We start from the raw sequence: 12,886 nt of genomic DNA on the forward strand, positions 1-12,886 counted from the left end.
CCTGTCAAATGCTTTATTACTTCAAACTGATATAGCTCGGGGTCATTACAACAAAGATTTTTCAATTAAAAAGAGAATCTCTCTCCTTCGCTGGCTCATCATAAGAAAACAGTCAATACCTTTCATATAATATTTCAACGCTATATTTTGCATTTCTTTTTCGTTGCCCTTTATTTCTTGTCCATCTTACACAAGACTAATTGAAATAAAAAACTACACAAATTTCGATCGATATCATTACATGATGGAAGATTCTAAAATAGCGCACAAGACGTTGCCTTTTATTCAATTATTTCTCCACGACCACCCTTGCATGTACGGCAACCATCAAAATTGTAACGTGAGCAACGCACGAATCCACGAAATGGATCCCATGTTGTCTCATTTCGGAGAGACACGAGACGAGATTTTCTTCCATTCACCTTATACCAATTTTCTAAAGATTTCCTTACGAAAGATCATATCATCATTAATTCATGGTTTTGAGCTATTTTTAAAACAAAATCTCACCTTGTATTTACGAAACCAGAACTGATATTCGATGATAGGACTGTAGCTGTCGACCTCCCAGATGAAATTATACGACGTGCTAGACGTGCTGCGCGATTCTTTCTTGAAGATTGCCGGATTCGCGATCTCCGATAGTTCGATGATCTTTTCAGTGACTCCCAGAGAATTTGATGCTCTGCAGAGATAGGAACCGTAATCGCTTACCTTTACATTCCTTATCACCAGACTATGATCGTTCCCAGCATCATGTCTCACTATTCGCGATGTGTATTTCAATGTTTCGTTTTTGAAATACCAATCAACCTAAAAAAAAATTAAGATTAATAAAAACAGATAGTGTACATATAAAGATCCCTGCAATTTATAATATATAACATTAATTTTTATTAATTATTACTTTAAGAAGATACTGGTAACCGACGATCTCGCCGGATCGATTGTCGAATGCTGCGATGATATAAACTCTTCTAGTTCGTTCTTTTTTTGCGAGAAAAGAAAAAAAAGGTCCCGTAAGTCACGTTCCCCACGAATCGATTTGTCACGTGCGACTGGCTTTAAGGGATCACGGTGAGAAATTGCTTAGCCGGCGGGGCGGTTTCATTTAGTTACTGAGCGTGAAGAACTCGTTGAAATCTAAAAGACGTTTCACCAAAACGTACACCAGAAAAATATTTCGTATTTGTATTGAGCGCCAAGTTCCATTTGCCAAAGTCATATTGTATATCATTCGCTCTCTCATATAACGTGAAAAAAAAAAAGAATTTTAATCGTACGTAAGTTTTAATAAGAACTTTTGTTTTCGGAATTTATTTTTACGATATGCGCAGGACCTTTATTGCGCGGATCCCTTTTTCATCTCTCAAAGTAGTTTAGGGGTTAATGAGGGTGTCGAGATTCTTCGACCGAGACGACTAATCGTGCGGATAGAATTTTTCATTGGCCTTGTGCAAGGGAATCATCTACTTATTTTCGCAGAAATAAATTCTTTTCGCGGGCCTATCTTGATTCAACTATTTTTATTTTAATTCCATTTTTACTCTCTGGCAAAACATGAAAAACCTGGATTTTTCAGGAAATTCTCATGTAATTTTAGTGAGACTTGGGAAAATTTAAAAAATATTTTCTCTTTAATAATTTTGCTCTTATAAAAAAAAAGCTGACAAGTCAAATATAAATATATATTATGGATATATATTTTCAATATTATTTTTTATTGTAATTTTTAGTGACAAAGAAAATGTTGCGCAAGTAAAAAATGTTTATTTTACAAAAGCTATTCATTTTTTTTTTCAGTACAAAATCTAGCATTTAAAATTTAAATAGCTCTGTGTTTTTCCTGTATATGAATGAAAAATAATAAAAAAACATAGAAAAGAAAACTTATTTCAGAGAGTCGTACCAAAAGATCTTTAAAATATTTTCTTTATCTGGAATTTTGAATAAAAATATCTGGAAAATGAGGGATATTTTTTTACAAGATTTGTCTCATCGATATTCAAGAGCTGCGTTTTAAAAGCGGCAAAACACGACAACGTTCGCGCGTAGGATTCTCCGGTATAAACTCGTTTTTCCGCGCTTGCAAAATCAATTAAAAGTCCGAATCGTGCTGCGCGTAATTGTCGCGTTAATCGTTGTTCAAACTGTTAACGAGACGACAGTCATGACGAAGAAAGGCATCTTACCTTCGCCTCGGGCCAGGCAGTCACCGTGCAATCCAGCTGTACTCGTATTCCTGGATACGCGTGCACCCACGGTTTTTTCACGTAAATCTCCGGCTTGTCTGAAATTTCCATATAAATGCTTACGGAATATTAAAATAGAATAATAAAAAGGAGAGATTGTGAGCTCAACAAAAATTAGGATTCATGTTCCTCGTTGATCAATTTTGATTTTTACTCGAGCTAATTATACATACATCATTTAATTAAGCAATAGAAAAATTGCGTTATATTTGAAACATGTTTTTGAAACGCGCACATAAGACTTGTTAACTGTTCTGATATCGCGAAAGTGAATTGTTAATGCGGGTCACGAAGATGGTCGATTAATGTCTGCAAAACATTCTTAGCAAATGTACATATGTACATATGAACATAATTGACTCGCTCATGCGTTTGATTGGAATACCAAAGGAGCAATCTGTAGCAATTTCTTGACTTAATTACGTCTAGCTGTTATAACGCGGAGGATAGTGCGCCTGATTTACATGATCGTTTAATTATAATTAAAGTCACAATTAATCGCGTAGATGCACACATTTGATATAATTTCGTGAAGCTGCTAATGCAATTACGAGAGATGAAGAAATATAGAAAATTTAAGAATTATAAAGGGAGAGCAAAAAATTACAAAGGAAAATAAAGATATAAATATACACGTTAACTCACATCTAATACGTAGATCTATATGCCCAACGGCGGGATCGCTGACTTCATTAGTGGCGACGCAGGTATACCTGCCGGAGAGATTCCGATTTTCAGCATGAAAACTCAATTGCGATCTGACAGCCAATAATGGGATTTCTCCGTCCTACGAAGAAGAAAAAGAAGAAGAAGAAGCGGGAGGTGCATACCATTCTTTATCACAGAGCATACATGCAATCCACTTTAATTTAATTGACTTATTATCCGATCATTTCTGTTTTTTGATGCGTTCTCTCTCTCTCTCTCTCTCTCTCTCTCTCTCTCTCTCTCTCTCTCTCTATATATATATATATATATATATATATATATATATATATATATATATATCTGTCCAACATTTTCTGTCCGCACTTTGGCGCGAATCGTCTAATATCATTGGCATGGTATATCGAGTAGACTAAGGGGAGAATATCGATTTACCTTCGTCCTCCAACTTATGATGGGGGCCGGTACACCCTTCGCCACACATTGCATGTACACCCTCTCTCCAAGATTAACTTCTAGCTCGCCGGACGCCGGTATAGTCTCCACGCTCGGCGGATCTGAACGAATAGAGCGAGAAAGGACAAATAGATTTGCCATATATATAACAACCTTACATTTACGCATACGCGTACGAAATTCAGATCTTTGCTTGAACAGAGTTTGCGGGTGGAGAGAAGTCGAGGATGGGGAAACGATTCTGGATAAGCGCCGAAAGAAGATAGATGGATTCGCAAATACAAAAACAAATCCTTTCAACGCGCCGACGGTACAGAAGAAGAATTCTTTTGGGATCTTATACTCTAGAGAGAAACGCTTTGTCTCGGCATACATCTGCGTCCGCTATACTATTGTCGTACTCACACATTACTTCGATCTCGTGTACTTGCGTAATGTGTCCCCAAGGAGACGGCCGGATCGCCTGACACACATATTCGCCGCTATCCTCCCGTTGCACATTTAGCACTTGCAGACTACCGTTCTTGAACAAGGTGATTCTTTCGGGGGTCTGCCGGTCCATCTCGAAGCTGTCGGCTAAAAGAACCTCCTCTCGCCACCATCTCATCCTAGTTTGCGTACCTACAAGGGCAGAAATAACAGGCTTTTCCGCGCGCTCGAATAAACCACCCCATTCGCAATCCCGAAAAACCGACATTCGACTTCGACACACGTAGCATGTTTACTGTGTTTGCTAACGAGGGTCGAAGAAAATGGTTCGCGATGAGAAAGTTTGTACCTTCTGTTCTCTTCGGGCAACAACAGATTAATGCATCGGAGAAGGAAAAAAGCAGAATCACATGCGTGCAAAAAATAAGTAAATATTTGCCCTAATAAAGTGATGCTTCAACAAGACTCATGACGAATCATTCGCAATGCTCTCGGCGAGACAAGACATATAGTAGACATAGTGTGAGTGGACCGGAAATATTCTCTCCCGTGTTACTTTATCTCGAATTTGCACGCTCGTCTAGGTAGAAATAACGATGCTTTCAAAAAACAAAATGATAAAAAATGATGTGTGTCGTTATTGCGAGACTGAGATTGCAGTTTAAATATATATAAGAATATGTTGAGGTATTTTATGAACGTAACAATTTCATCCTACTGTGTACACGTATGTATGTATAAGTGTAGAGTTGACAAGATGAGTGAACTCTGGTGCTAGATGGGGAGCAAGTATATCAATCATTTCGAGAACAGACAAAAAGACGCAAGATAATCGATCGTTAATAATAATGGCATACCCTGATCTTCCACGTAACAGGGCAACAAAACCGTATCGTTCTCATAGGTTTTTATTGTCGTCGGGTAGCTTCGGAAGTCGCGGCTTGTCGTGGCAAGCGTCCCTGCAAAAAAAAAAACAAAAAAAACGTAACAACACATAACATGTAAATATCAACGCAAATATATAAATCATAACACGACGAAACCTAACTCGCCGTTTAAAAACATTGCTCGCATCGCAAAATATTCGCTCTGTTTTTTTTTTCTATCAGTTATTTCTTTTCTTTTCCTGTATTTTTCATTCGCATAAAAATGCTCGGATTATTTCCATGCATGCGTGATCGCGCGAAATTTCTTTCGGATTATTATGCACGCGCGAAAGTCCTCTCTTTTCTTGTCTGATCGATTACTATATGACGCTGCCACGTGGCCTGCATGACGCACAACCTTCGCTTATGTCGTGCGAAAACAAAACTGCAGTAGGCGATTATGCCTTCGCTCACGCACTCGCGGAAACTCGTCAGGGCGAACGAAATCGATTGCCGAAGTTGCGTGCGCCAGAGCAAAGCGAGCGATAAGGTTTTATCAACAATTTTTTACGTACCTCCGACCCGCGTAAGTTTTCCTTCTCAAAGAGGATCGATTCGCACATACGGAAATACGGCTACAATTATGTCGCCTTATGTACAAAAGATATTTCAGGCCGATTATGAACTGATGTTTCGATTACGAAAAACTAGGTTACTTGAAGAGTATTCCTTCTTATCTCGCGACGATTATCTAAAGTGAGAAAACAATAAAATGGATCAATCATTCGTAAATGACGCGCGAGACTTTTTCTGTGAGAAAAAAAAAAAAACCTTTTAAGAAATTAATTTTTGTTTAATCCCACATCTCTCTTATAGACATATCTAATATTTTCAATTAATATTTTTTATCCGCTTGATGCGCAAATTCTGATACGTATTTCTAACAACCTGTACGCGCCAATAAAAAAAGTTATTATATATTTACATTTACCTATCGTACAGATATAAAATATCCAAATAAAGCGCAACATTTCTCTTATAATAACGCACGCGTCACACCGAAAACACGAGATTTGTATTGAAATTACACAAAAAAAAAAAAATATTCAGCTCTTCTTCTCATGCACGTGATCCATTCGGTCTTTCACGAGGCACTGATCTCGCTTCAAGATATGATTCGTGTTCTGTACGATCTTAACACACACGCACACATATCATCTCTCGTAATTATGACCAGTTGTCCGTTGTACGTCTTGAAAGGGTACTCATGCAAATCAACAACAATCGACCAAAATCAACTTTCTGATTCATAAAATTTTGTTCTCGCGATAAATGCTAACTGAAATATTTTTGTGTTGCATAATTAATTGATTGTTAATTAGGTTGAAAAATGATTAATAAATTATTTCCGAAGAATAAAGATGTGTGAATAAATATAAATTGCACGCGTTATATATACGAATTAAATTTAAATTAATTTTATTTTAACAAAGAAAAAATTTTATGAAGATTTTGGACGCGTGGTATTTTGATCGATTGATGCTTTCTCAGATGAAGGTGCAAGTTGAATTGAGAACCACCGTCTATTCTATCGCAAAGCCACTGCTATAGGGGCAGAGGGTGTCCACCCACAAACACCAAAGGCATTCTTCTATAATTTGTTCAATTTACGCACGAACACGCACCGTGTATAGAGCCATTCGCCTGAGTTATCCATTAGACTGTTAATCCAATAAACGATTCGCCGCTTCGACGCTTCTTAGATCATTGCGACATTTTCCTTACGTCTCTCCCCTCCTCACCCTCTAGAAATATATAATAAACAAAAAAAAAATAAAATAAAATAAAATAAAATAAAAGCAAATCGATCGCTTTAAATAATTCTGCTACAATTTTATTATCTTTTAATTTAAATCATTTCAACTGTTGTACAATTAATTTTATCTTCAATTTACACATCTGATGTTATTCCAAATATCTTCGTATATTGACGCAGCGAAATATTGCACGTTTTCATCCACATTGCCGAGTTATTTCCCGATTAAATGTATCGTTGCAGAAGCGATAAATGGTTAACATTTTATCGCTGGCTTTCAACTTTTTTCGATTGTTGATGGAGATACCTATTTACAATTCAAAAATCGGTATACTTTATGCAACGCTACGAAACTTTTCTGCATAAATGGGCTGATCTTTTTACAGGTATCTGCCGTCTCGCGCCTTAAATTTATTCGATCTTCAAGCTTTGACTTTCTTCACTTGCAAATGAGAGGAGCGAACTGAATGGCAGCTCGCTGCATAAATAATCATATTTATGTGCGTCATATAATACATTAATAAATATTGCATATATTATATAGCAAATGACTAAATTAAAAATTAGTAAGTTAATATTTAAATAATAAACGGACAAATTTTACGTTGCCAAACGTATTGCATGCTAGAAAAAATACTACATATTTACATTTTTATTCCATACATTTTTCAAGCATTGTGTTATTCAGAATAGACAGGATCGCGCATCTGGCGCGACTAATTAGAGTTTAAAAAAAAATATATAGGACGACACTCTGATCGCACATTGTCAATCCTTATGAATGGCCTAGTTCTCTTTTATTTTCAAGCGGGGACAAAGGACGAGAAAGAGAGGAGCCAGGAAGATGAAGATGCCGCGGGAGAGGAAGGTAATCCTCCTCGAGCTATGCGCGCGCGTGGTCGTGCGAATCTATGTGAATATACTTAATCCAAGTCGAGATGAAGGCGCTCTAAAATGGTACTCAATTATCTGATGCATCCATTAAAGCGTCGACGAAAATCCTCTTAAATGGATTTTTAAAGGAATCCTGCCAGGATCGAGCCAGGAGCTTTCGGCGAGATCTGAGTCGTGACGGATCGTCGATATATTTTTCGCTCGTCAGAGCCGTCCTTTGATTCCCGCTTATTTAACCATATTTACGTTACGTTGCGGATACTATCAAGTATAGCATTGAAGTTTTATCGTGATTTATTCGAGCGAAAATCTCTCGCAAAGTATACAGGATATTACGAAAGAATGGGTGTAAGATTTATAGAGTGGATAGTGCTCGGCGTAAAAAATCGAGTGAAAAATGCTCGGTGAACATAAAACCGAAAAATCTTATCCGTCTTATCAGGATTTAAAGGCCATTTTCGGCTTTGAAAAGTAATTTCGCTTGCTTCTATTTAAATGACATGAATAATTGTAAAATTAATTCTCTCTACACACACATATATATATATATATATATATATATATATATATATATATATATATATATATGTATAAGTGCTTTTTTTATACATTTATCTTTCGGAATATATAGTTTATTTTTTTTTAACTCATGGACAAACTTGAAAAAAAAATAAAAGAAAGCGATATTCGAGTATCTCTTTAAAACAGTAAATTGGGAAATAGACATAATGAAATGGAAAGCTAAAAGAGAACAAAATGATCGTCGGCAAACTAATTTCTCCATTGTCATTCACACACGAGGAAAGAAATTACGTGGCAGTCGCGTATTCACGCTAGCTAAAAAGTTGTGACTTAATTGACACTAATTCACCGAAGCACCGGTCTCGCTGTTCCGACCATCGTGTCTTCCTCCTCGGGTTAAATTGTGTTTACGAAGGTCTCGTAAGGGGATATCCACCGCTCGTGAACGGAAGTGAGAAAGATCGCGGTTAGTATTTTTCTTGAAAACATTATTTCTCGAGCGGAATATCTTGGCACTTATCGTTGGTTACATATCTCATTTTTTTTCATTTCTTTAGAAAGACAAGATAAAATTAATTTATATACATTTATATTATGCACGTCATTTATTTTATATATTTAATAATTAGAAAAATCGTACAACTTATATTTGCGTTATTCGAGTATCAATCCTTATACTTGATAACATTCTTGGATCATTGGATTTTTATAAGTGAGACATTTCTGGGATTCGAGGTAATCCTAGTCTTGAAACCCGAGGGGAGAGAGATGTGGCTTATTTGATGAGATAGGGGAGAAATTCGTCGCTGCCATAAACACGAGACACGATCTCAATCGAGATCTTCGAACATATCCGAGAGAGAATGATGATTAGTTCAGGACGTAATTTACGGTCGCGCGAGATCCAGGTTGGCGCGGGTCTTCCGGGAAATGTTGGAGTAGATTAAGAGCAAAGGTATTGACCAACAGTTATGGTTATCTGTAGGTTTACCCCAGTTTTGGTATCGCGCAGACGTTTCAGAATTGGATCGCGATTCAAAGACGAATTATCGAGCTTCTCCACTTCTAGGTAACGCCGCAAATTACAAAGACAATCCTTTGTTTATTGAGAGCGAAAGATTATTCGTACAAATGCGGTACGAGAAGTCCTTCACTCGTTTTAAGACTGCTCTTATTTGCATCATTCATTTCTCACGTTCGTTCCTCTCATTCTCGATTCAATCGACGATTGCGTTTATATAATTGCGAAAATTATAAATAAAAAAACAAGCGTGAATGACATTATAATTATCCACTTTCTTGTTTCTTTCGACCTCATCAACCTTAGAATAATATAAACGGAGCTTTAAATATAAGAAAATTGAAATTAATGATAAAGTGAGACAACGGGCACTTTGGTCCATCCGATCGGTGTCTTTCTCATCTTTTTGCTTTGTCTATTTTTTATATATATATATATAGATGTGCATGTTATAATTTGATAATTACACACACATATCGCGAAAGACAAATAGCTGTGAGATGAATAATACTAAGTCGAATAGAATGAGCCAATGTGTGTCCTTTTTTTCCTTTAATATAATTTTTTCCTTCAATACTCTTCTTATCCTAATGTATGCTAATATGTTTATATATTCTTTTGTCTCGACGCAATTTGATGGCGAGCGATTTTATCTCAGGTCAAACTGGTAGTTTGGAATAATTGGTGGCGCATCGTAAATTGTGTTATACGTGTGTACCGCGGCGGACTGATCAAACCGCGTTAACCCCAAAATGCCAAGTAACTCTGTGTTATATCAGTGTTACACATACAGAGAGAGAGAGAGAGAGAGAGAGAGAGAGAATGTGTGATTGCGTTTCATTATTTTCATTAAAGCTCGCGCTAACATCGTTGCTTCTGATAATATAAATTGCTATATAAAATGCACTACCTTTCGGCTGTTTTACCTCTTTTTTTTTTCACAAAGAGAAAATTTCATAAAGAGAAAATTTTATCATCGCATATCAACGAAATGCATAATAAACAACATATAACGCTCGTAATTACAAAATATATTTTTCTTTGAAGACCGCGTGTATTATTAATTTTACGGATATTATTATATTCGCGCACGCATATTTAATTTCTCAACAAGATTATTTTTTTTTTACATTTGATCAGGAATCATAAATAATTTTCCGTAAAATTCGCGAATTTCTGAAATAAAGTTGAAAATATACCGATAATTATAGAGTACGCGAATTCAAACATTGCGCGATTTTCGAATTTTCTCCTCTAGGAATTTTTCATGGAATTTCAATGGAGTACATATGGCTAGCGGCGAAATCCAATTACCGAGTGTACTGTAAAATTTCACACGCGAAAAACAATTTGGAAGATCCACAAACTAACAATTTTTTCCCTTACTTCCCGCAACTATTCCGTGTGTATTACGCGGTTGGTTACCATCGTTTCTTCGCGAGCATTCGCGATTCTTCGGGAAGGCGGTTTTCCTTTAACAGCGATTCTATTTTCTCATTACGAGAGATTACATTATATCTCTATAAGTGGTATACATGGTTGCCTTTTCATTCGCAAAAGTGGGTCAATTTGATTGATTGGTAGCTCCACAATAACTTTATCTTGTAAATTTAAAGAACACATAACACTGCGAGGGTACTAAAAACTGGTGAAAAAAAAAAAATCTTGTTAGCCCGAATATCGTGTTTTCTTTGAGAAAATGTGTACTCGCGACGAATCGGTGAGATTCGAGTGTGGTCTACAGCTGAATTTTTCAAGGATGTTTACACAATAAATTGCCTTGTCGTGGCAAATAAGTAAAAAGGGAAAAAAGGGAAGAGTGAAATAGAGAGAGAGAGAGAGAGAGAGAAAGAAAGATAAAAATGAAAACAGAGAGAAAAAAAGACCCACGCTTTTGAAACGGAAAGTTAAGAGGATGGATCGAAGTGAAAGACGAGGAATTGCGTACTCTGCATTGTTGAAAATGTATTGAAATTTCTTGAAAACAAAGAGAGAGAATGAATATATAAAATCCGAATAGAGAGAGAGAAGTATACAGCATAAAGCAAATCGCGATTGTGAAAAGTTGCATGATAAAATATGTCAGAATGCATAAATGTAAAACGCATTCAGATATTTCTGTTACACAATAGTTGCAATATTTTCTATGTAAATAAATCAATCATTTTAATGCGCAAATCTATAATATATTTTCGGAAAAAGCATCGACTCTCTCTCTCTCTCTCTCTCTCTTATCGGTTCTTTTAAAATATTTATGTTTACATACATCTGTACACATAATTAAATACGCTAACAAGAAAACATGTGTTTCATTAAAAAGTTAGCGGCCAAAAACTTCTGAAATCAGAGTAATTTTATACATTTTTACAAATATGAAGGAAAATATGCATTTTTCGATAAAAAGTACCGAAAGAAAAGTTGTAAAGAATTAAATTATCTTTAAAATGAGATCAAAGTGATTGTAGTACGTTTCATAAGTTTATTAAATTTTTAAGAAAGTATTTTTTGATCCATGTTTATAGAAAACATTATGTGTTTTACTTTGATATTTTACTATTATATATATAAATAAAAGATGCATATTTAATAAATTTAAGAAAAGTTGTTTAATTATTTCATTTTAATCGGTGAGTATAAATAGTCCAGGATGAATAATTTTTATGAAACAAAAGAGATCGTTGAAACTCGTTTGCGATTTCGTCCGTACCGATATTGTTTCACCATCGAAGCTGAGATTGCCGAGTGCGAAAGTAACGCGAGCAGAATCTGCGGCCAAGGTCATATATGGCCAATGAGATAATTTGTGGCATGTAGCAGGAATGGTCGATAACCACCCCCTGCCTGCCGACGTACTCTCAGACGCAATTCGAACGTATTTGCGTTCACTAATTAATATCAGATGATGCATTTAATATATTTTGGCTATTTACCTTCCGCGCTGTCATCTCGTTTTATCGAACAATTAGCGATGAAGAGATAATATCAAAAATACACAACAATATAATTCCAATCAATAACGCGAATAAAAATCGTCGATTGTATCACACATCTCAGTAAGAATCATTAGATGAAATTATTACATAGAATGACGTTTCCTTATTTTTAAATAATAGTACGAAGGGAATGGAAATGAGACAATCTAGTGACGCAATACGCGAGATGGATATGCCTGTATAATACACGTTTTCGTTGAGAAGTAAGATAACCGCGTCAGCGAATATCTTCGTCATGCCGCTTCATCCTCCGCATGTTAATGATGTTCGTGTAGCTACATGCGTCGCTGTAGTGTCATCGCAATGAAATAGCGTTATACAATCCGCTGGCGGCGGTTATAATCTACAAACCAATATTTACATAGGGCTTTGGAATTGCAATAATAATGATTAATATACGCCAAGAGCGTTTTAGATATCCCTTGTTAAATCTGTGTTACGATATTATTCCTAAACAAAATATCTCTCAGCATTATCACACGGAGTATATTTTTTTATCGCATGCATATGCAAATCTTCCGCAGTTACGATCGTGTATATAATAAACCCGGCAAAATAAACTCTCTGCATCGTACGCTCTCTGCACGTGTGCGCGACGTTAAATAAAGTCTAGAAAAGGATCACAACCCTCGCGACAGGGTCACACGAGACCAATGAGAAAAAAAGGATCTTTGCGATAAGCTGCGACGTAAAACTGGAATTTACGGACCTATAATTTTCCGCGAGAAAGACCAAAGGAGCCGCGTTTGTAATTCGTTTAGGGTCGGCTTGCAGTGCCGTATGCCGTCCGTTCGCCGCAGAAACTAACGATTTCTCAACACGACGACAGAATCATTAAAGAGGCAGTTAAGAGTTGTCACGAACATACGAACAATTTGCGATAGATCGGTTAATGTATAACTGCTGTTCTTGCAGTCAAGTAGAGCCTCCCCTTAAGAATAATAATAATGCCTAATAATACAATTATCGTT

The 12,886-nt window shown here is 36.2% G+C and overlaps 1 protein-coding gene across 6 annotated transcripts in view; it reads right to left on the reverse strand.

The window, feature by feature from the left end:
- The window catches only part of LOC126855807 (limbic system-associated membrane protein-like), a 32,630-nt gene that overhangs the window by 808 nt on the left and 18,936 nt on the right, over positions 1–12,886 (reverse strand). For 2 of the 6 annotated variants that reach the window (XM_050603770.1, XM_050603769.1), the window contains exons 1-7: positions 5,661–5,830; positions 4,661–4,762; positions 3,780–3,995; positions 3,354–3,475; positions 2,898–3,039; positions 2,193–2,290; positions 511–813 (exon numbers count right to left, since the gene is read on the reverse strand). In XM_050603770.1, the coding sequence (XP_050459727.1) occupies positions 511–813; positions 2,193–2,290; positions 2,898–3,039; positions 3,354–3,475; positions 3,780–3,995; positions 4,661–4,762; positions 5,661–5,700 (1,023 nt within the window). In that variant the 5' untranslated portion in view covers positions 5,701–5,830. Of the gene's footprint in view, positions 1–510; positions 814–2,192; positions 2,291–2,897; positions 3,040–3,353; positions 3,476–3,779; positions 3,996–4,660; positions 4,763–4,846; positions 5,147–5,660; positions 5,831–6,354; positions 6,475–12,886 lie in introns of those variants that run through there. The other 4 variants (XM_050603775.1, XM_050603773.1, XM_050603774.1 and 1 more) reach the window with 4 other exon arrangements.

Source organism: Cataglyphis hispanica, chromosome 17, assembly GCF_021464435.1.
Source record: "Cataglyphis hispanica isolate Lineage 1 chromosome 17, ULB_Chis1_1.0, whole genome shotgun sequence".
Lineage (NCBI taxonomy): Eukaryota > Metazoa > Arthropoda > Insecta > Hymenoptera > Formicidae > Cataglyphis > Cataglyphis hispanica.